General features: G+C 43.7%; 2 protein-coding genes across 2 annotated transcripts in view; one reads left to right on the plus strand and one right to left on the minus strand.

Annotated features, from left to right (window-relative positions):
* Nucleotides 1-8523: 8523 nt before the first annotated feature.
* DTX3L (deltex E3 ubiquitin ligase 3L) lies at nt 8524-15130 on the minus strand (the record flags this gene model as incomplete). The annotated part of the gene is made up of 5 exons (XM_079705400.1): nt 8524-8932; nt 9831-10048; nt 10471-12006; nt 13879-14084; nt 14929-15130. 5 exons carry the CDS (start codon nt 15128-15130, stop codon nt 8863-8865), a joined length of 2232 nt encoding a protein of 743 aa, XP_079561526.1. The 3' UTR covers nt 8524-8862.
* Nucleotides 15131-15134: 4 nt separating this feature from the next.
* PARP9 (poly(ADP-ribose) polymerase family member 9) overlaps nt 15135-22679 on the plus strand; it is a gene marked incomplete at its 5' end in the record, with an annotated part of 31935 nt that continues 24390 nt past the window's right edge. Inside the window, 2 exons of the mRNA XM_079705256.1 lie at nt 15135-15304; nt 21502-21539. Of these exons, the coding sequence (XP_079561382.1) occupies nt 15135-15304; nt 21502-21539 (208 nt within the window). The remainder of the gene's footprint in view (nt 15305-21501; nt 21540-22679) is intronic.

A 22679-nucleotide genomic window follows, 5' to 3' on the forward strand; every position in this document is an offset into this window, starting at 1 on the left:
GCCTAGAGAGTGTCATACAGAGTGAAGTAAGTCAGAAAGAGAAAAACAAATATTGCATATTAATGCATATATGTGGAGTCTAGAAAAATGGTACAGATGAACCTGTTTACAAGGCAGAAATAGAGACACAGACATAGCGAACAAACATATGGACACCAAGGGGGGAAAGGGGAGGTGGGATGAACTGGGAGATTGGGATTGACATATATATGTATATATGTATATATGTATAAAATAGATACATATATGTATAAAATAGATAACTAATGAGAACCTGTTGTATAGCACAGGGAACTCCACTTCACTGTACAGTAGAAACTAACACAACATTGTAAAACAACTATACCTCAACAATTAAAAAAATTAAACAATCCAAATGTCCATCATAAATGAATGGATAAATAAAATGTGGTATATCCATACAATAGAGTATTATTTGGCAATTAAAAGTAAAAAGTTGATACATTCTACAACATGAATGAACCTTATTTGATCACTGTGGTTCTACTTATATGACACTCTGAAACTATAGGGACCAAAATCTGACCAGTGTTTGCCAGGGGCTCACCTGGAGTGAAGAGGTTGATTACAAAGGGACTGGTGGGAATTTGGGGGAGTGTTGAAGTTCTTTTATATCTTTGTATCTTGTGGTTGTTACACAATTGTATACACTTCTCAAAAGTCACAGAACTATATACTAAACAGTATGAATCTGCTGTATGTAAATTATACCTTAATTTTTAGAAATACAGGAAAAGTCAATAGCATTCATATACACAAATAATTAGTTAAAAGATATAGTGAATGAGAAAAGCTCATTTACAATAGCAAGAAAAAAGATAAAATATATAGAAACAAACTTAAGAAATTTCTATGTAAAAAAGCATGAACACTCTTTAAAGACACAAAAGTAGATCTGAACAAACGAAATGGTGAGAACACCTCAACACCATCTCAAGATGTCAGCTCTCTGCAATTTAATTTACAAGTTTAATGCAATTCAAATAAAAATCCCAGCGAGCTTTTTTTTGACATTGGTCATAACTCAGAAGCCTATCCTAAAGTTCATAAGGAAAGAAAAGTACACAAGAATATGGAGGAAAACATTGAGATGGAAGAGCTCTGTAGGGGGACTAGCCCTGACTTTAACGTATATACAAAGCGTCTCTAAAATGGATGAATAAACAGGTCAATGGAGCAGTCAATGAAACGGAAGTTCCAGAATAGCCAAACTACACCTAAAAATCTAGTATATGATAAATAAAGGTGGTATCTCAAGTTACTGAGGCAGTGATAATCTTTTTAATAAATGCTGTTTGGATTTAAGTATTATCAGAGATAAAAATACGGATACCCATTCAGAAAAAAAGATAAAATTAGATCCATTTCTCAAAACATACACAGGAATACACAGGAAACATACACAGGAAGTTTATTAAGGAATAAACTTCAAATGGATCAGAGATCTAAATGTAAGAAATAAAGCATTACGAATAGAAAAAAAAGCATGGGGAGACTATAACCTACATGTGATGTAGGGGAAAGCTTTTAAAATGTGACTAAAAGTCCAGATGCAGTAAAATGAAAGACTGGTAAATTTTACTATATAAAAATAAAAAACGTTTGCATGGCAAAAAAAAAAAAAAAGCCACAATAAGCAAATTCAAAAGTCAAATGACAAAATGAGAGGAAATATTCATAGGATACATCACAATAAATGACTAATATCCCTAACTTATAAGGAAAGTTTAAAATTTGGGGGGAAAGAGACCAAAAATACTATGGAAGAGACTACGCACAACTCTCCTCTCCCAGGACAAGCCAGGGTGGTGAGCACCTACGCCAGGACAGGTGTAGAAGGACCGAGGTCTCTGCACCGCTTTGCGCCCTGAGAGGCAGAGCGTCGCGCGTGCGCAGGACGCCTGGTGGGACAGCTGGATCTCCCCTTCCTCCCCGCCCGCCGCCCCGCCCACCCCCCCCCCCCCACCCCCCCCGGCGCCCCTCACCATCCAACCTGAGGAAAAGCGCCAGGAAGAGGACGGGCTCCCCGGCTCCTGGCGGAACTCTGGCTCATGGCCTTCAGTCTCTTTGGGCTGAGGAAGTACAACTTGGAGGTCAGTTCTTCAAAGGGTCGGGGGCCCCAGCACCCCAGGACGCTTAGACCAGTAGCGGCGGGGGCGCAGGCACAGCCCTCCTCAGCTCGGCTTATCTGCCCCCACTGTTGGGCCCTGCCCCACCCAGCAGGCTGTGCCTTGATCCTCTTTCGGTTTCTTTTCTATGAAAATCACTTATAGCTGTTTTAGGATTATGTCACCCTTTTGGGACAGACGTTGCTGTTAGACAAATTCTGGGGTCAAAATCCTGGACTCTATAATTCATTAGTTGTGTAGACTCAGTCACCTGCATCTGTACAATGGGCAGAGCTGTAACTACTTCATGATGTTGTTGTCATGAGGCTTAAATGAGATAATGTCTGTAGAGTGCCTGGCATATTTTATTTTAAAAAATCAATATTAGTTCCCATTTCTGCTGGGCAACCCATTTCTACCCCACCCCACTTTCCCTACACACTCATCCTCAGAAAAATACACTGGGTCCTTTTCATGCCCCCTAAGACAGGGATAGAATCAGGTGTCCCTCCGGCCTGACATTATTTAATGTCATTCAGCCAACATGTAGTGAAGGCCCTGGCATCGTGTTAAGATTATAAAGATGATTTAGACATGGATCCCTTCTCTCTGGGGTAAGTGTATTAGTAAGGGGAAAGGAAAGCAAAGAGAAAGAATACACATTTACTTGCCGTATCTTGAAAGGTCCTGGCAGGATATAGATGGTATACTCAAAATGGGTAAGTGGATTTTGATATCACATCTGCATTAATAGAGATATGTATAATATATTAGGAAACCAGAGAAAAGGTGGTTCATAATTTGGAGACAAATTAGAAAGAAAGTTTCTATACTAGTAGCATTTGAGTAAGAACTTGAGAGATGAGGAAGAGATTTGTAAGAGGAGAATGAGGTGCTAGGCCATGAGAGGGAGAGAGAGCAAGAGAGAGTGAGCGCGCACCCTTGTGCGCAGAGCAAAGGCCAGAAGAATAAAAGTATAGACTGTGGTTTGGAAGAGTTGGTAGTCTGGTGTGAGTGGACCATTAGTGGCTTGGTGGGGAGGAAGGGACATGAGGCAAGCAAAGTAGAATGAAAAATACTTGACGGCCATGCTGTGGAGTTTGAACTTTATTTTCTAGGTCAGTGTCCTCAAAATATGGTTCCCAGACCAGCAGTATCAGCATCATCTGGGACCTTGTTAGGAATGAAGATTTGGGGGCACAACCTCACATCTACTGGGTCAGAAACTCTGGGGGTGGGTCTTAGCAATCTGTGTTTTACTGAGCCCTCCAGGTGATCTGACACAAGATCAAGTGTGAGAAGCACTGTTCTAGGCATCAGGGAGTCACTAAAGGCACTTCATCAGAGGAGTGATGCAATTGGAGCTGTTTTTTCAAAAGATAGTTCGAGGTGGGAGGAAGAAGGGGGAAGGGGCCAGAGTCTTTAGGGGGTATTCCAGTGATTCTGGTGAGGGAACGAGGAAGATGCCAACTGGACAGTGAGCTTTGAAATGAGGGAGAGGCAGGACTGGTGACAATAGATTTGTGGGATATGGGTGTGGACAAAGAATGTCACCTGCCATTTCAGTGAAGAAAGGATGTTTTGGCTCTGAAGCCATCAACCACTGCAGCTGTCTTCCCCCACCCCTGACCCCCACAGTGCACCCCAAGGGGAATTTAGGATGGAGAAAAACAGGATACTGGCTCTAGATAGTGAAGATGCATAGTTTAGTGCTTTTCTATGTATATGGCTTATTGAAATTATTCCTTTGATATGCATCTAAACTTGCAAAGCAGTGGCACAGGATGGGGTAAGGGGTGAGACCCCAAGGTATTGCATAGCATTTTATCTTAGTTTGCCTCATTTCCGTTTGTTTGTTCTCACCTTCACTGACCTGATGTGCACCTCTCCAACAGATTGTTAGCGTCTTACTCTCTGCCTAGGGCTCTGTTTTAGAGGCTGCAAGTCCCAATTAACAGAAAAGGAAATAGTGCCCAACTCCCATATGGAAATCAAGGCAGAAACAGTACTAAACCAAAAGATAAGTGTAAGGAAGTCCAACAAAAGTTTGGTTTTTTCTCCTAATGTCTGCTTTGATGCTATCTGTGATGTTGTGATTTATAATAAGAATATATGTTTGGTCTTCATCCCCATTTCTGGCACTGAGCTCCTAAAACCCTTGAAATTTCCACAGTGCTGAGAGTGAAAAGGGTTCTTTTGTTATGTTAATGAGGTGACTTTTGGGAAGCACCTAAGGTTGGGGGCTGGTTGCCAGAGAAACCAACCGTGATTAGAGGGTTGGAACTTTCAGTCCAGGGAGAGGAGAGGGACTGGAGATTGAGTCCAATCACCAATGACCAACGACTTAATCAGTCATGTCTATGTTTTTAAGCCTACATAAAAATCCAAAAGGACGGGGTTTGAAGAGCTTCTGGGTTTCAATTCACTTGGAGATTTGGGGAGAGTGGCTGTTGTCCAACTGAAGTTCATGTGCCAGATGCACAGTGAGGCCAAACAAACTGAAATGTTGGAGTTTGGAATGGAGAAAGGTTTATTGCAGGGCCAAGAAAGGAGAATGGACAGCTCATGCTCAAAAGACCCAAACTCCCTGATGGTTTTTGGGGAAGAGTTTTTATAGGCAAAATTGGGTTGGGGAGAGAGCTGCAGGGTGTGTGACCTCCCTCTGATGGTTTGGTGGGGAGGTAACTGGGTGGTGTTCCTGGAATCTCAATCATCAGCTGTCTGGTTCCAACCAGTCTGAAGCCCACATGCTTGTTTTCAGCCTGAAGTTACCATCCTCCACCTGGGTGGGGAGCTTAGTTCCTGTAGAAGAACTCAGAGATGATAAAAGAAATTTTCACATGTTGAGGTAAACATGAGTTAACTTGAATTTTATGCTAACTAGAATAGCCAGTTTGTGGCCTATCAAACATACATTGTACATCTGCTTTAATTATTAAAGAAAAGGGTGCATTGACCAGAAGTAAAGAATGTCCATGTTAAAAATAAAGATTAAATGCCTCCCTTCCTGGGATGCCAATGCTGGTACTCCTTTGATGATGAGAATACCTTCCCAGGTGCGAAGGCCATACTACTTGCTGTGTACGTCCTGATCTGTTTTTTGTGGGGTTTTTTTGTTTTTGCTTTTGAAACCTTGAAGGAATGTATCCCTGATTTGTTTGATGTTCTTTGTTCTGACAAGACATACAACTGTGCTGAAAACCATGCTTCTCCAGAGCAGGTCTCAAGAGTTACCTGAGAGGCTGTCTTCTGGGCTATAGTCCTCAGTTCAGCTCAGATAAAACTCTTTTCTATTCCTATTAAAATTGTTTACTGATTATTTTTGTGGACAGAGATATGTATCAGATTGTTATGTATGCCCCTTGAGGAGGAACCAGGAGCCTGCCCATTGCTGCATTATTGCTTCTTGACTGCCTTTCCTTTGTTTCTGCATTCCCTCACTCCTCTAATTAGTAACTGTTTGAACCTCTCCTTTGGAACTCAGGGAAGGTCTAGGAGGCTGAAACCTTTTTCCTACAAACAAGAAACGGGGGACACGGAAATGCTTTCGTACCTAGGAGAGCCCCACAGGGTTCTGCTCGGTTTCGTGGCACACCTGGAAAAGGCATGGAAGCTCCATGCCCTTTCCCCATATGCATCTCTTCCAACCAGCTGTTCCTGAGTTATATCATTTTATAGTAAACCAGTAATCTAGTGAGTAACCTGGTTTCCTGAGTTCTGTGAGCTGCTCTAGCAAATTACTTGAACCCAAGGAGGGGGTCATGGGAACCTCTGATTTTATAGTCATTGGGTCAGAAGCACAAGAACAATCTGGACTTGCAATTGGCACCTGAACTGGAGGGCAGTCTTGTGGGGCTGAGCCCCTACCTCTGGAATCTGATGCTATCCCCAGGTAGAAAGTGTCAGAATTGAGTGGAATTGTAGGACACTCAGCTGGTGTTGGATTGCTTGGATGTATGGGGGAAAATCCCACACATTGAAATTGGATGCAGAAACTTACTATCTTTAGGGAGACATCAAATATCTCAATATTATTTGTTATTCTCTTTTTTCCTTTGGAGAAAAAGGTGCCCTAATCTGCTGGGGCCTAGTGAGCCATTTCAGTAATCCAGCGCTAATGCTAGAAAGGTGAAACAAAAACTCTTGCAGCAAGGAGGGGCAAGTGTAGTTTGATGGGTTATTATGTATGCTTTCTCTAGAAGGAGAGAAGAGATGAAACCTGCAGCCTACCTTTACCTTTGTAGTAACCTATGTGTTAAGGAGGAGGAAAAATACTAAGAAATGTGATTTTTACAGCTGAATGTGGCAGCAGTGAAGTCAATAGTAAAGTTCTACTGTGATACTATTTAGCAAAAGCTACACACAAAATCAAGCAAAGACACATGGTATGTTGTACACTGTATGTATTGTAGGAAACACCCAGAATCTAAACCTAAGGGAAAAGAAAAAAGAAGTGGGAAGGAACGCAATCTGTTCCTAAAATGGATATAACTTTATAGCAGATATCAATGATAATACCTTCCAAAGAGCAAAAGCAGTAATCCAAAGGCTCACCAACCACACTATGAAACTTGCGTACACGTTGCAATCAAGGATCCAGACCTTAGCAGGGACCAAACTTTTGCTTTTTTGAAGCAAATTTAGCTAAAATATCCATAGATACAAAACAATCATAACTCTAAGACTTTAATGAATCACCAAAAACTAAATGTCTAATCTGATTCTTTTAAAAAAGACATATCATTTACCTTAAACTTCCTCAACTCTCTGGACAAAGAAAAAGATTCTGGGATTTTAAGTTCTTCAAACAGGAATTCCTCAGAGGAAATCTGCTTTGAGCACTGTGCAGGAATCCATTTCTGAGAGAAGCTCAGAATAATGGGAAGTCCTCAGCCTCCTCCATGGAGGAAAAGACCCCTGTAAGAGACAGTACAGCTCCAGGGCACAGAAGCCTTGGAGCCAGACTAACTCCTTCGAATCCCAGAACTTCTGCTTATTAATTATGTGACCTTTGTCAAGGTACTTATCCTCTCTGTGCATGTTTTCTCAGTTATGAAATGGGGATACCAATAGTATCAATCACACAGATATAAAGCTCTTATAAAGGGGACAAAATAAGTACACAATATTAACTATTACTGTCTGACCAAAAAAAACTGTGTGTACACGTATCTTTAGGAAAAGAAAATGACATCACTTTCATCATTTTTGGAGAGAGGCTGGGACATGGATAACAAGATAGTTTGCTATTAAAACTTTCTTCTGACTTGAGGAACCATTTAAAAGTAAATTTTGACATGTCCGTATTCCTTATGGTAGGCACGACTCTAGCCTTTTCTCTGTCCAGACAATTTTAGGGAGACATATTTTAAGGGAGAAAGCATGACGTGGTAGGACTTAGCAAAAGGGAGGAAAAGGGTTTTTTCTCATTTTTCTCATGAGAAAATGAGAGTCTATGGAGATTCCTGTGATTTATCTGTTAAAACTGCAAGTGGGGTATACATAAAAGTACAATAGGGCTTCCCTGGTGGCGCAGTGGTTGAGAGTCTGCCTGCCGATGCAGGGGACGCGGGTTCGTGCCCCGGTCCGGGAGGATCCCACATGCTGCGGAGCGGCTGGGCCCGTGAGCCATGGCCGCTGAGCCTGCGCATCCGGAGCCTGTGCTCCGCAACGGGAGAGGCCACAGCAGTGAGAGGCCCGCGTACCACACACACACACACACAAAAGTACAATAATATCCAGAGGGAAAAATGTTCAGAGGTGGGTAGCATTACTAGGGCAAGGGAAGTGCACACCATATGGCAGGTTATAAGAATCAGCAGGGAGCAAAGACAAAGTTAGAGGCCGGTCAGAGTTCAGAGGTCATGAGTTCTGGAGTAAGAAACTCCGTTTCCCAAATAAGTGGTGAGGACTCCAGAGCTGTCTTCCTTACTCCTGCCTCTGCCAAAGATTTAGGGAACATGTTTCTCTGCGGGGTTACCAGCAACTTGAGTCAGGCAGCAAACACTTATTAAGCACCAACTGTTCACCAGGCTCTGTGTTGTCAAAAATAATAGCCTTATTCCCTTTATTACCAAGGTTGCTCAGTCTCTGTCCTGGCCACTCCTCTGGCCATGGGGCAGGGAGATTAACGTATGTCTCTAATTTTCCATAATCAAAGCCCTCCTCCCACCCGACCACCTTTCACATTAGGGTTTTACTTTTAGGGTAGGGATCAAAGAGCAAACAGACAAAACTGAGGGACTACCCGAGAGATGGCAATAAAAGGAGGATCCACTGACAGCTGGTACTTCAGTTGAACAACACAGAAGATGATTTCAGATCCACAGCACTCCACCCCTCTAGCCTCCACAAGGATGACACGAGAATGAGGCACACTACCTCTGCAGCAAGATTACACAGATCTCCGGGGCTTTTATCGTCCAGAAAATGTAACACTCCAGAAATGACAGACCAGCAGATTCTTACTCTTACACAAAGCACTTCTTTTCTTTTTTTCTGGCTGTGCAGCCAGGATTTTAGTTCCCCAACCGCAGGATCGAACCTGTGTCCCCGGCAGTGGAAGCGCTGGGAGTCCTAACCCCTGCACCGCCGGGGAATTCCCCACAAACCACTTCTTGAGATGAAACAATTTTAAAGGTGTTTTTACATAAGGATTTAGATTAGAATTTACTCTGCTTCTTCAACTGTGCCTTTTGCAAGCTTGGCTCAATTTATCCTTCCAGTACTCCTCTTACTCAATTCCTTTATCTTTCAGCTCCTGTTTGACGCGTTTCAGATAGTCAGGATCAGGGTAGCCATAACTGCAGAAGAAAAAGGCCCTTAGTTTCATCACAGATGGTTTTAAAGAATCTGTACAGTAGGTCCCTGGCATTAACATTCAGTGTTGCAAATATTCACAAGCAATCCTGAAGGCTGATTTGTAAGTGTGCTGATGTGAGTCATTTCGCTAGTGAGTAGGCCTAGCTGTCTGCCCAGGATCTGCATTCCAACAAGACTTTAATTTGAAGCTCATGGTAAGCAATGACTCTATAAAGTTATAATATACTATATTTTTAGGGAGGGTAATCATTTTGCTACAGGAAGATTTTCAAATTTGGGAAATTAAGTCTTAAGATGTATTCCCTTTTGAATATTAAGGGTCTGAGGTATTCTATCTGAATTTCATAAAGAGCAATTGGATTGCCCATAAAACAACTTCCATCTCCATTAAGTAAGACTTTTTCTACAGTTCTGTTAGCCAAGTGGATTTAGGATCTCTATGGACTCATGGGAGGGGAGGGTAGAAGAAAGGGTGATATTAAAAGAAGACGAAGTAAATAACATTCCTAGGATCTACCCTTCAAATAGACATGAAACCCCAAATTAAATCACCTTAGATACCATTCATCTTGGATTCTGAAGATCTGCTGCCCACTGTATGACTCTTTTATTAACTTATTTATTACTGCCTTATATCTGCTTATATCTTATAACTTATATCTGCTGCCCACTGTATGACGCTTTGTGGTTGGGAGGGTAGAAGGTCATAGGAAGCAATCTTTCTGTCTTTGAGATGATCACCCCAGATGAGCATCTGTCAAAACACTGCATCCAATCCCACTGCTAGAAACTGTCTCCTTGCAGTCACATCCTCAAATTGCCATGTTTTACGACCTCTAAATTCTGTTTAGCAGCCATTCTGTTTCAAAAGCTTCTCACCTTTCTGGTCCCCCAGACCTGGACGTTTTGTGGTGGATATCATTCCACGTAATGACATCTGAGATTCCTAACACTCGAGAGTCTCCCACTGTGAAAATCAGTTTTTGGTCAAAGGCCCTACGAAGCAGATGCAAAACCTCATTTCCTTCCTTGTTATCAGGCAAGTATGCAGTTCGATGTATTCCAGACAATTTCTTTCCTGGGTTTGGGTGCTCTTTCTATATGAAGGCAAGAAAATGTCACATGAAAACATTGTGTCAGAATTTTACTATATGTGTAGATGTGTTCATATGCATATAGAGCAAACAAAAATCAACAAAAGTATTCAAGGTTTGCTCACGTTCCCCATATAATTCATATTTCTCCTCTTTCCCCAAGTTCATGCTGGGAACACTATCCACCTTCCTGACTTCCCCCACTCCAGCGCACAATCACCACCCACCCTTTCTCTGCCTTAATAGACACAAAAGATACCTAAATTATAAGCAGACATTGTTACTTTTATCAGCATTTAAAATCCTTGCACATGACCATGGCGGTAACTACCTGGGAAATCCACTGTCTAATTGGTAACAGAACAGTCCCTGTTGCTCTGGTAATCCCAGCATACTGGAAACCCATGGACCTCAGAAACACTTACTGTTTGTATGCCTTCTTTAATACTGTAAGTAATCATAATGGTGCCACAGGATTCATAACCTGGAAGTGAGTCTCTTTGGAAAATGACATGCATGCTTCCATCTGGCTGATTCCCTTTCTGGACACCATAGGAAGTCTGGCATATAGGACAGACTGGCTTATATGACAAGGCTTCGTTGATACAAGGGCTGCAGAAATCATGCTTGCACTTTGAGAGCACTTGTCTGTTACTAATGGTGTTCAAACAGATGGTACATATGTCCTTTTCCTCATCCACTTCTGACACCTCAGAACTGGTAGAGCGCTGCAATGTTGGTGAAGCTGTTTTTGAATCATTACTATCAGTGTCTGTGGGTGTTTCATTCCATTTCTCTCTAGCTAATGGAGATATTCCCCCTCTGTTTAAGACATACTGTTTTGCCTTTGTAAGGTGATTTGGCAACCCAATCAAAGTCATTGACTCTTGATTTAGCACAAAGTCTATATCTGGATGCCTTTTTCGAAAGTCATCAGAGAACTTGGTCCCATGTAAGTGCTTTCTCTCCTTGCCCAAAAGTTTCAGCAAAAGAACTTCTCTCATAAGCTGACATGAGACATGTTGATAGGCATCGATGAAACTTGAATAAGCATGCACAGATAGATCTAACTCCTTGGTTTTAGGTTCAAATAGAATGCAGGTTTTCTGACTTGTTCCCAAAACCTTACTTTGAGTGTCGTACTTTTTTTCTATCTGTGATATCTCCTGGAGTAACTCTGCTTCTAAAAGCTTATAGTGAGCAGTGTCAACCTCAATTCCATTCATCATGTGCTTGGGAGTCAATATTTTCACAGGTGCCTTGACAAGACTTTCAGAGATTTCTGAGGCAAGAAAATGTTTGGCAGCTGAAATGTCATATGCGGTCCCAAGGAGAGTTAATTCTCCTCCTCTCTCCTTTACGAGGAGCTTTGTAAACTGGTGATTTAATTCCTGTTTGATTTTGTGTGCCTGCTTACTGTCTGCCAGAGCAACACATTCCTGCTTCAGAGTCTCCACACTCTTCTGAAATTCTCTGACAAAATACTCACGAGCTGTTTCGAGGTTACCTGATTGACTTGAGGTGAAGTCTAAATAGACCATATTCGGAGAACTCTTCTGCATTTTTATTTTTGTACCAAATCTTTTCTCTATTGAGTATATTTTATCAGAGCAGGTGTATGTGAAGTATTCAAAGAAAGCCGAGGGAACTTCAAAACGGTTGCTTTTTTCTTCCGACCTGGTTTTTGGTTCAGAGGGAGAAACACAGCTGTTCCCGTCCTGCTGATGGAGTGGCTCCCCCTCTGTTGTCAAAGGGGAAGATTCTCGTTTCTGCTCCTTTTCCAGGAGTTGTTCACTCAAGAAGCCATGTATTTTTTCAATATCTCTGAAGTCACCACGCACTTTCTCAGTTCCTTCATCGCCCTTCACTCGTTCGACACTGGGGCAGAGAATGGCGATGAGTTCCCTCTGCTCTTTAGAGAACAGGTGACAGTTCAGCTCAGCTGTGACAGTAAGAAAGATCTGAAATTTTAAAAGGGAACAAATAAAATGTATTAGACATCCAGGTCTATGTTCCTCTCAGGAGAATGTCTAGAGACTAGAGAAATAACCGCTGTGACTTCTTTCCAATCCTTTTTGCAAAGCATGCAATGTATTACAACCCAGAGGCACCCAGCCCTGTCTGTACATTAGAATGGCCTGGGGAGAAAAAAAAAAAACCCAAGGCCCAAGCACATCTCCAGAGATTCTGATGTAAATGTAGAGCCTGGGCACTAACATTTTTAAAAGTTCCATGGACAGGAAGTCTGGATTCTAGAGCTGCCACTATTGCTTTGACCTTGGGGAGTGGGGCAGAGGGAAGGCACTTCGTTCGACTTTCTGGGTAAATTGCTGTGTTTCTCACTGAAGAGTGTGAGCCTGGGAGGGAGCCATAAATCTGAGGATGATGTTTTTTCCTATTATTGTTTTTTCTCTTCTGCCCTCGTCCTTCTTTCTTTTTTTCTCTTTTTAAAAAACAAAACAAAACTAACCCCCTAACTGCATGCAATGTTGCTGGGTCCTCTAAACCCTGGCCTTTAGAAGCTCAAGTATAAGAAAAAACACCAGATTAGGCGAAAAAGGACAGAGGCAAATTGAATGTAATATAAAAGCAAGATTTCTAATGTTTTGTTCTCCCTCGAGGTCTTTGCACAAGCTATTTCCTCTGCATATAACATCCTTCCTCTAGATCTTCAAAATGTTTCCTGAATCCAGCCACTTCTCACACCTCCATCAGGACCACCAGAGTCCAAGCCATTGTCACCTTGCACCTGGCTCACTGCAACCCCTCCTAACTGGACTCTGACCTTCCACTTCAGCCTCTTCCTAGATTCTGTTCTCCACACAGCAGCCAGAGTAATCCTGCAGAAATGTGAATCAGATCACTCTATTCCCCTGCTTAAAACCATCTAAGGAATCTCCTAACATTTAAGTTAAAATCCAAAGTCCTAACCTTCATCCCTCAAAGACCTGACTTCTAGGTACCTCTCCAAGTTCCTCTCTCACTCTCTCTCTTGCTCTCTGCCCTCCAGCCACGCTGGTCTCCCTCTTTGAAGCTCTTGGGCTCAGGATGTGAGCTCCTGTCTGGATGTGTGTGGGGAGGCGGGGAGGGGGGTGTCAGCTTTACACTTGTTTTTTTCCCTCTGCCTAGAACCTTCTTCGCCTAGAAATCCACTTAGCTAGCTCCCTTACTTCATTTGTGTCTCTACTCAGAGGTCACCTCATTTGAGAGGTTTTTCCTGATATCCTATTTAAAATAGTAGTCCTGTAACTATCATTTATCCTGCTTTATTCTTCTTCCTAGCAGATATTTATCACTGGCAGATATTTTATTCCATATCTATATGTTTACTATTATTCTCTGGTTCCCTCACTAGAATGTAAGGTCCCTGAGGGCAGGGTCTGCTGTGTTCCTGGCTGATCTTCAGCTCCTGTGACAGTGCCTGGCACACAGTAGGCAGTTGATACTGATTTGTCCAATGACTCTGCATGGCTGACCCCTGCTCATCATTCAAGTCTCAGGCCAAATGTCACCTCCTCAGAGACTTTGACTTCTGGTCAGAAATAACACAGATTCCTTCTCCTTCTTTGCCCTGGCCCTGTCACTCTCTAAGGCAAAACCCCATTATATTTTCTCCTTAGCACATATCACTCTCTGAAATGGTTTTATTTATTTTGTTTTCTTGCTTATTGTCTTTCTATGTACCTCTCCATCCCCAGCAGGGACCTGTCTGTTGTGTTCACCTCTGTGTCCCAATGTCTACAACAGTGCCAGGCTCATAATAAATCCTCAGCAAATGGTCCCTGGACTGGAGAGTTAGTTGCAAGAACATACCTAGCTCCTTCAATACTCGCCTTCTGGACACAGGAATCCACAGCGCTAGAAATGTCCTTCTCATTTGGATGCTTCTCACCAGGGCTTGCCCCTTTTCGTGACTGTGCCAAAGAAGACATCCTGGTGTTCTTCTCTACTGCATTTTCATTGGGTTCCAGGAAAATAGTCACAGGTTTGTTGTCCACCATAATTTGGTGCTTTCCTTTCTTCAACACTCCCTCCTTACCTTTGGAGACATTAAATATATACATATACATAGAAATGGGAGCAATTTCAAATAATCCTGTTACTCGTGCATCTGTACCTTGCCCCAGCACCCTCCCAGTAAGGGCTGCTCCCTGCATCCTGGAATGGTGGGTTGGTGATAAGGTGAGGGAGCTATTCAAAACTCTAAAGTAGGCAGCTTAAGTTCTACTGTAGAAAGGAAAACTTCATGATAATGGAATATTGCCCACTCATTAAACGTTATGTTCCTGAAACTGTTACCAGTTCCCCATTTCAGTGACACTCATTGTGAGTTAACTGAAAACAGCAGGAATCAGAAGTGCAGACTCAGTTTTAGAACTACTATGTGTTTACTGACATTCAGAGGAAAAGGCTGGGAGGAAATATATCAAAATGTTCACATTGTTTCTCTCCAGGTGGTTTTCTTTATTCTTTTCTCCCTTTTCCATAGTGAGCATATATAACTTTTCGAATTCTCAAAAACAAATCAGTGGAATAATTATGTAAAACATAAAAGTTAAATTCCTAAGTGACAAGGGCTGACAGGCGTCTGGGGGTGGCAAGCGTGTTCTGAGAGCTGAGAAATAGGAGTCACGGCGAGGAGACTGCGAAGTATCAACTTTCAGGCGCAGTCGGCCCAGGTCAGAGACTGGGCACTTGTGAGCTCTGTCCTCCTCTCTGGGGCTCCGCCTCTTGCCAGCAGGACCCCCAGGTTCCTGTTCCCCCACCAGACTTTCTCCCGCCCTCTCTCCTAGGTTAGCTTGAACTGGGTCTGCATGGAGCCCCCCACCCCTCCCATCTTCCCAGGGACGGTGGTTGCCACCCAGCCCGGGCCCGCAGCTCACTCGCCCTTTGCAGGAACTGCACCCGGAAGGTGTCCGAGTTGGGGTCATGGCGGTCCCAGGCCTGCACGGTGCACTCCCCGCCGCCCGACTCTCGGCTCTGGAAGTACTTTTCCAGCTTCCATGGTAGGTGGGTGCCGGGATGCGACACCCGCACGAGCAGCGGGGACGGCGGGCAGACGTTCGAAGCCATGGCTCTCCGCATGGGGATGACGCCGCGACTCGCGACTCAGCTGTGCCGGGCCCAGGCAAGGGTGCGTCGGGCCCCGCCGCCCTGCAGCGCAAAGTTTCAGTTTCGCTTTCCTGGAGATCTCTTTCGGTTCCCGGCAGAGCCGCCCCCGCTCCTCTCTTCGCTGCCCTCCCTGCCGCGGACTGCCGGGTGAGTAGGTCCTGTCCCCTGTTCCCGGGGCGGTGGGGCGCCGAGGCGCCCGGGTCTCCTCTCCTGCGGACTCGGGCGGGGAGCGGGCCGGGGAGAAGCGGTCGAGAGACGCGCCCAGGGCCAAGCCTCCCCTGGTGAGGATGGAGGCTGGGCAGATGCTCAAGTCAAAGAAAGTTTCTCCTGAGTTTGTGATTCCTTTTAACTCTTACTGTTGTTACTATTATTTGCAGCTGAAATGTAATTCACATTCTGAATTCAAGTTAAACTTACCTATATTTAAAAAAAATTTGAATTTGTTCACCTGCGTTGTGACACATCACAAGTTACCTTCTCTAACGCTATGCTTTAGACTGGCTCTTGGGGCTTTTCTGCTCTCATTTCTCGATTTGGCCAACAATACTGAACTGCATGCTGTGCCCTGTGTACTAGGGAATAAAGGTGAAAGGGGAGGCACCTGACCTCACCTGCTGGTAAGGTGAGGTAGACTTGTGACTAAAGAAGCAAAATCTCTTGAAGGCCTTGATAGGAAGTTTGAAGAAGAATCTTAAAAGAGGGAGGGCTGGGGAGCATCAAAAGCACAGAGACCACTGTATCTGAAGCACAGAGGGGACACTGAGGCCTTGGGAAGCCGTGATGAGTAAGGGAGATGACAGAGGAAGGGTCTAGATCAGAGCTGTCCAATAGAAATATAATGTGAGCTACATATTGATTTAAAATTTTTAGTAGCTATAATTTTTAAAGTACAAACAGGTGAAATTAATTTTAATTTTATGTTATTTAGCTCACTATATCCTAAATTAACCATTTAGGCATGTAATCAATGTTAAAAACTTATTAATGAGATATTTTACATTCTTTTTTGTCAGCCTGAGTCGTTGCAATCCAGTGTTTATCTCACATTTACATCACCTTTCCGTTGTGATTAGCCACATTTCAAGTGCTCAAGAGCTACATGTGGCTAATGACCCACACTGGACAGCACAGTTCTAGATGGTGAGAAGTCTTCAAGATCGGTAACGAGATATGGAAGGCTCGTAGGCAGGGCAAGCAGGAGAGTGACATGTCAGATGTGCATTTTAGAAAGCTGGTGTTGACAATCATGTGAAGGACACATTTCCATGCAGGGATGAATGGAGGTGGAGAGGCCAGAGGTAAGGATTTTTTGCACGTGGTTGGTAAGACTGGAAATGGGTGAGTCTTTATGAAGAGCAATTTGGCAGTGCTATCAGAATTATGACTGCGTATACATCCCTATTGTGCAGTTCCACTTCTAGGAATTTGTCCCGTTTATTGATTAGCACCTGTGTGAAGTGACCTATGTACTAAGTTGTTCTTTACAGCCTTTTTTATAATAGTAAAAGTTTAGAAACTCCTTGTGTCCATAAAAGAGGGTACTAGCAGTTGAATAACTTACAGTGCATCTATGCAATGGAATGCAATGAGCAGTAGAAAGAAGGAAGACCCTTTCTATATGCTAACATGGAAAGATCTCTAGAATTACATTAAATGGAAAAGGGAAGATGCAGAACAGTGTGTATAACATGCTACCTTTTGAGGATGGGCACAGGCTCTGAAGAGCACTCTGACCAAGGTGATGTCCCAGAGCTTCCTCCCCATGAGGGCAAAGACCCAGAGGTGAAGGAGAGTTTGGAGAACATCGAGTAGTGCCATTTCGCGGCACTGTAGTTCCGCCGGAGCATTGGGTATGTAAAGGTGAGGCTGGGAAACTGATATGGCAAAGAGACCCTTGAATGCCAGGCTGAAGAGCTTGATCTTTACCATAGGTGATGGAGTCTGCTGAAGGTTTTGAGCAGAGAGTGCTTTTCAAATAAATGCCTTCTTTGTGAGGAAAAAAAGATGCTTCTTTTGTGTAAAAAGGCTTCTGGAAGGACACAGGAGAAGGTAATAACAGTGATTGCCTCTGGGAAGGGAATTTAGTGAGGGGAGTAGGAGGGAGCCTTTTATACTTTCTCGAAATTTGAACAATTCAAACAATAAAACATAAAATTAAGTACATTTAGGGCTTCCCTGGTGGTGCAGTGGTTGAGAGTCCGCCTGCCGATGCAGGGGACACGGGTTCGTGCCCCAGTCTGGGAGGATCCCACATGCCACAGAGTGGCTGGGCCCGTGAGCCGTGGCCACTGAGCATGCGCGTCTGGAGTCTGTGCTCTGCAACGGGAGAGGCCACAGCAGTGAGAGGCCCGCGTACCACAAAAAAAAAAAAAAAAAATTAAGTACATTTAAATGTTTAAAAAGAATGTATTGCCATAGCTCAGGCAAGAGGCCCTGAGGCCCTGAAATGAAGTGGTATCAATGGGCAAGGAGGGTAGGGCCGTATTTGAAAGTGATTTGGGTGGACAGGACCCAGTGATGAGTTGAATATGGGACAGAAGAGAAGGTTCTAGATTTCTGACTTGAGTGGATAAATGGTGTATCACTTACCAAGCTGTGGAATCCAGGAGATAAAGCATGGATTTTGGAGGGGGTTGGGTGAGGGTAGGTAGCAGTGCGGGGAGTGGAGATGAGACTATGGGTACAGTTTTGCAGAGGCTGTGTTTGAGGGGACTATGGGACATTCAGGTAGTCTTGAAACAGGTAGTCTTGAAAAGTGAGGCTTAGGAGAGCCATACCTAGAGATACAGATGTGGGAGTCATATTTGCAGCTGGTGAGTTGAAGTCATGAGAGTGGATGAGATCACACTTTGAGGGTGTACAGAATGAGCTGAGACGTGCCTCTCGACAAAATCCTGGGACAGTTGACTGAGGCTGAATCCAGGGGAAAGGTCTGTAAAGGCAAACTGAGAGGTAACAGAAGAACCAAGGGAAGATGGTATAGGAGAAGCCAAAAAGCAGAGGTTCAGGAATCAGAGAATGAAATGAAGAATGAAACTATAGAGAGAGGTCAAATAAAGATTAGGACAGAAGAGAGTCCACTGGGGTTAGCCACGTGAAAGACACTGACGAGCAGTTTCAGAGGAGGCTGGGGATGAACTGGGAGTCAGACTGCAGTGGGCTGAGCAAGCAGATGGACGGAGAGTCAACTCCTTCATGCTGCCCATGAAAAGAAAGGAACATAGTAGGAACCAGTGATGGAAAGCTGGGAAGGCTTTTGTTGCTATTGTTGTTGTTAAAATAAAATAGAAGAGATTGAACGTTTTGGACAATATGCTCCTCGTTTCTAATTTCTTTGGGGTTAAAAGAGTGTCATCCCCCACTGCCAAGTCTATCCCAGAGCCCTTGAAGCCTGGTCTGAACAAGAATATACCCAGAGAAAACCATAATTCAAAACAACACATGCACCCTGTGTTCATATCAGCACTATTTACAATAGCCAGGACATGGAAGCAACCTAAATGTCCATCAACAGAGGAATGGAAAAGAAGATGTGGTACATATATACAATGGAATATTACTCAGCCATAAAAAGGAACAAAATTGGGTCATTTGTAGAGACATGGATGGATCCAGAGAGTGTCATACAAAGTGAATTAAGTCAGAAAGAGAAAAGCAAATATCGTATAATAAAGAATATATGTGGAATCTAGAAAAATGGTATAGATGATCTTATTTGCAAAGCAGAAATAGAGACATAAACATAGAGAACAAATGTATGGATACCAAGGGGGAAAGGGGTGGGAAGGGAGGGCTTGGGAGACTGGGATTGACACATATACATTATTGATACCATGTATAAAATAGACAATTGCTGGGAATATACTGTATAGCACAGGGAACCCTACCTAATACACTGTGGTAACCTAAATGGGAGGGAAGTACAAAAGGGAGGGGATAACTGTACGTGTATGGCTGATTCCTTCCATTGTGCAGTGGAGGCTAACACAACATTGTAAAGCAACCATACTCCAATGAAAATTAATAATGAAAAAAAGAAGAAAAAATAAAAAAGTGCAACATCATCTAAAGAAAAACCCACTGGAAGCCCACAGTGGGAGCAGATGCGGCAGTTTTCCTTCTTTTGTGAAAACAGCAGTGCCCTCTGGAGGCAAAAATGCGTATTCTCCCTGCATTTTTGGATTATACTTGGATTTGCAGCTTTTCCTGACACGCAAGAATAATTCTCCTGCCAATGCAGGTCACATGGGTTCGAGCCCTGGTCCAGGAAGATCCCACATGCTGCGGAGCAACTAAGCCCGTGAGCCACAACTACTGAGCCTGCACTCTAGAGCCCATGAGCCACAGCTACTGACCCCAGACGCCTAGAGCCCGTGCTCTGCAACAAGAGAAGCCACTGCATTGAGAAGCCCTCGCACCACAACGAAGAGTAGCCACTGCTGGCCGCAACTAGAGAAAGCCTGTGCGCAGCAAATGAAGAACCAACAAAGCCAAAAATAAAATAAATAAATATTACCAAAAAAAAAGAGAAAGAATGATAGTGCTCTGATGCTGTAGAGAGTGGCACAAAATTTTCCTGTTGCAAAGGCATCAGAAATCATTTCAGAGGCCTAGAGGTGACTATGTGGAAACAAGTGTGGGCAACGGTGTCTTTAAGCATTTTTATTATTATTCTCCTCAAAATTCACAGTCTTTAATTCCTACCTGTTAGAAGGAAAAATTATTAAAATGTGCTTTCCCACGGTCTCTGATTTTTATCCAGACAATCCCCTTTCTAATTCGATCAGAGATATTTATCACAAACTCAGTAACGTACATCCTCCACAGGCATAAGCACAGTTCCCTCTCTTTGGACACCCTCCAGGGGTCTTCAGTCACTCATAGGCTGGTTTTTCCTCATTGCTCTTTGAATGCTGTGCTTAGTTTTACCATGTGGTATCATCCTCCTCTTCTAAATATGTAAAAACCTGCTTCGTCCTTTAAGGCCTGGCTCTAGCCTCACCTTCCTCATAAAGCTTTCCCTGCTGTAGCCCATACAGTTCTTTCCCTTCTTTGAATCTCTCTGTAAAGGATAGAGGGTAAACAGTGACAACAGCAGCAAAAGCAATGTGTGCATCTTCACCAATGAAATTAAAAATCACTCAAGATCAGAAATCTTGTTTAGTCTTCCTGTTGTGTATTCTCACCAAATTCCCTAAGATGCTCATCATATTACATCCTTCTATTCATTCCTAGAAGGGGGCCGCCACATTTGAGAAACGCAAAACAGTAAACACTGAAAGACCCCAGAGACCTGGAGGATGGACTTTTCCAAGGTAAAAAGCATAAATGTTTATAAGTAATAAACTTTGATCAGCATGTGAATAGTTCTTCGTGTAACAGCAAAAAATCTGGGGTCTTCAGTTATAACTGGCATTCTTATTTGGTTTTACTCTCCCAATAAAAGTTTTCTCCTTGCCCCATGCGAGAGGTGGGGACTCAAGAATACGCTAGTATAATCAACAGAGTCAACATGAGGATGGGTGATTTTTTTTAAAAATGTCACCTCAGTATCATTTTTATTCTCTCTACTCATTCAGCAATTCTGCTTTTGCAGCACGCGGGAAGGAGGAGGATGGAGGAGGAGTAAAAATAAGGGACTAGGGGGCTTCCCTGGTGGTGCAGTGGTTGAGAGTCCGCCTGCCGATGCAGGGGACACGGGTTTGTGCCCCAGTCCGGGAAGATCCCACATGCCGCAGAGCGCCTGTGCCCGTGAGCCATGGCTACTGAGCCTGTACGTCCGGAGCCTGTGCTCCGCAATGGGAGAGGCCACAACAGTGAGAGGCCCGCGTACCACAAAAAAAATAATAATAATAAGGGACTAGGGAAAAGGCACCTCATTTATTTATCCTGAAAATTCCACATTCAGGCTTGTATCATGAAATAAACGATTGAAAGTGGTAGATGGGGAGGTGTAGCTGATGAGGCTCATGTCCCCATGTCTTCTATTCTGTCTAGAGAAACCCCACAAACCTTTGGAGATTGGATCCTGTCTGAGAGTTTTGGGTCATTTTGGTCTGTGACCTTTGAGCCTTTTCAAGTGGTAATCTCCAGCCCTTCATCCCATCCAGAATTAAAAGTGCATTGGCCTCTAGGGAAGCGGGGTAGAGTCAGTGTTGGCTGGAGCATTCAGTATTTCAAGTATTTCAGGCACACTGATTAAACAAACAAACGTGTTCCCCTTCCCCCTCAATCCCAGTGTTCTTAGGAAGGTTTCTGTCGCTTTGTGTTTATGAAATGGTATTTGTCATCAGTAATCTGTAAATCATTTGGTCTCAATTTTTTTTAAACCACTCTCACTTTTCACAGGGTGTTGGAGCAGCAGCTTACAATGAGAAATCAGGTAGGATCACCTCACTCTCTTGTCTCAGAAAATCTTTGCTCGTATCTTTCCTCAGTGGAGAAAGGGGAATACAGAGGAGACTGTCTCCCCCACAGATGCTCAGGTGTGTGACTGCAGGACCTTGTGGGGACCGGGCATATGCCTCAGAAGGGGGACTGCTTCGGAAGCAGTGTGGCACCAGCTGATGTGTTCCCTTAGGGCTCCCGTTGATCTTATCCTTTGCCCACAAGATGTGAGACCCTTCTGACCACAGCCCTAGAACTGAAACTGTTCATAAGAGGTGACCCACTGATTGTCTCCTGCTCAAGAAGGCTTGTAAGAGCCAAAATGGAACCTGCCTAAACTTGGGTGGCCCACTTGAGATTCTCAACGAAAGCACAAGCCTGTTGGCTCTGATTACTCATGTGCTGCTGCTTTTAGGTAATTGTAATTGAGGCCACCAGAGGTCTTTCTAGGTGGCTCAGATTAAAAATGGGAATTGAAGTAAAAAATAATTAATTACTACACTATAATCTGTTTTAGGGCACACATTTTTTTCACATCTCTGAAGTAAGGCTACTCTCTACCCACTGATAGGTTTAGTTGGCATCATTTTTCCTTTCTCAATGGCATATAATAATGATGCCTTAGACCCCATGAAATACACTGGCACAGGTTGGGTTCTCCAGGACGCGGAAACTGAGATGGAGTTAGGAATGCAGAAGGTAAAAGGAAAAGAGAAGAAACTGGATTGGGCAGGTGGAGCCATCAGACTGTAATGAAAACCTGGCAAAGCTCTGCCAGTCCGGGCTTCCCTGGTGGTTCAGTGGTTGAGAATCCGCCTGCCAATCCAGGGGACACGGGTTCGAGCCCTGGTCCATGAAGATCCCACATGCCGCGGAGCAGCTAAGCCTGTGCGCCACAACGACTGAGCCTGCGCTGTAGAGCCCGCGAGCCACAACTACTGAAGCCCGTGCGCCTAGAGCCCATGCTCTGCAACAAAAGAAGCCACTGCAGTGAGAAGCCTGCATACCACAACGAAGAGTAGACCCTGCTCACTGCAACTAGAGAAAAGCCCACATGCAGCAACTAAGACCCAATGCAGCCAAAAATAAATAAATTAATTAATTTAAAAAAAAAAGAAAAAGCTCTGCCAGCCTG

The sequence above is a fragment of the Hyperoodon ampullatus genome (assembly GCF_949752795.1).
Source record: "Hyperoodon ampullatus genome assembly, chromosome: 5".
NCBI classification, from domain to species: domain Eukaryota; kingdom Metazoa; phylum Chordata; class Mammalia; order Artiodactyla; family Ziphiidae; genus Hyperoodon; species Hyperoodon ampullatus.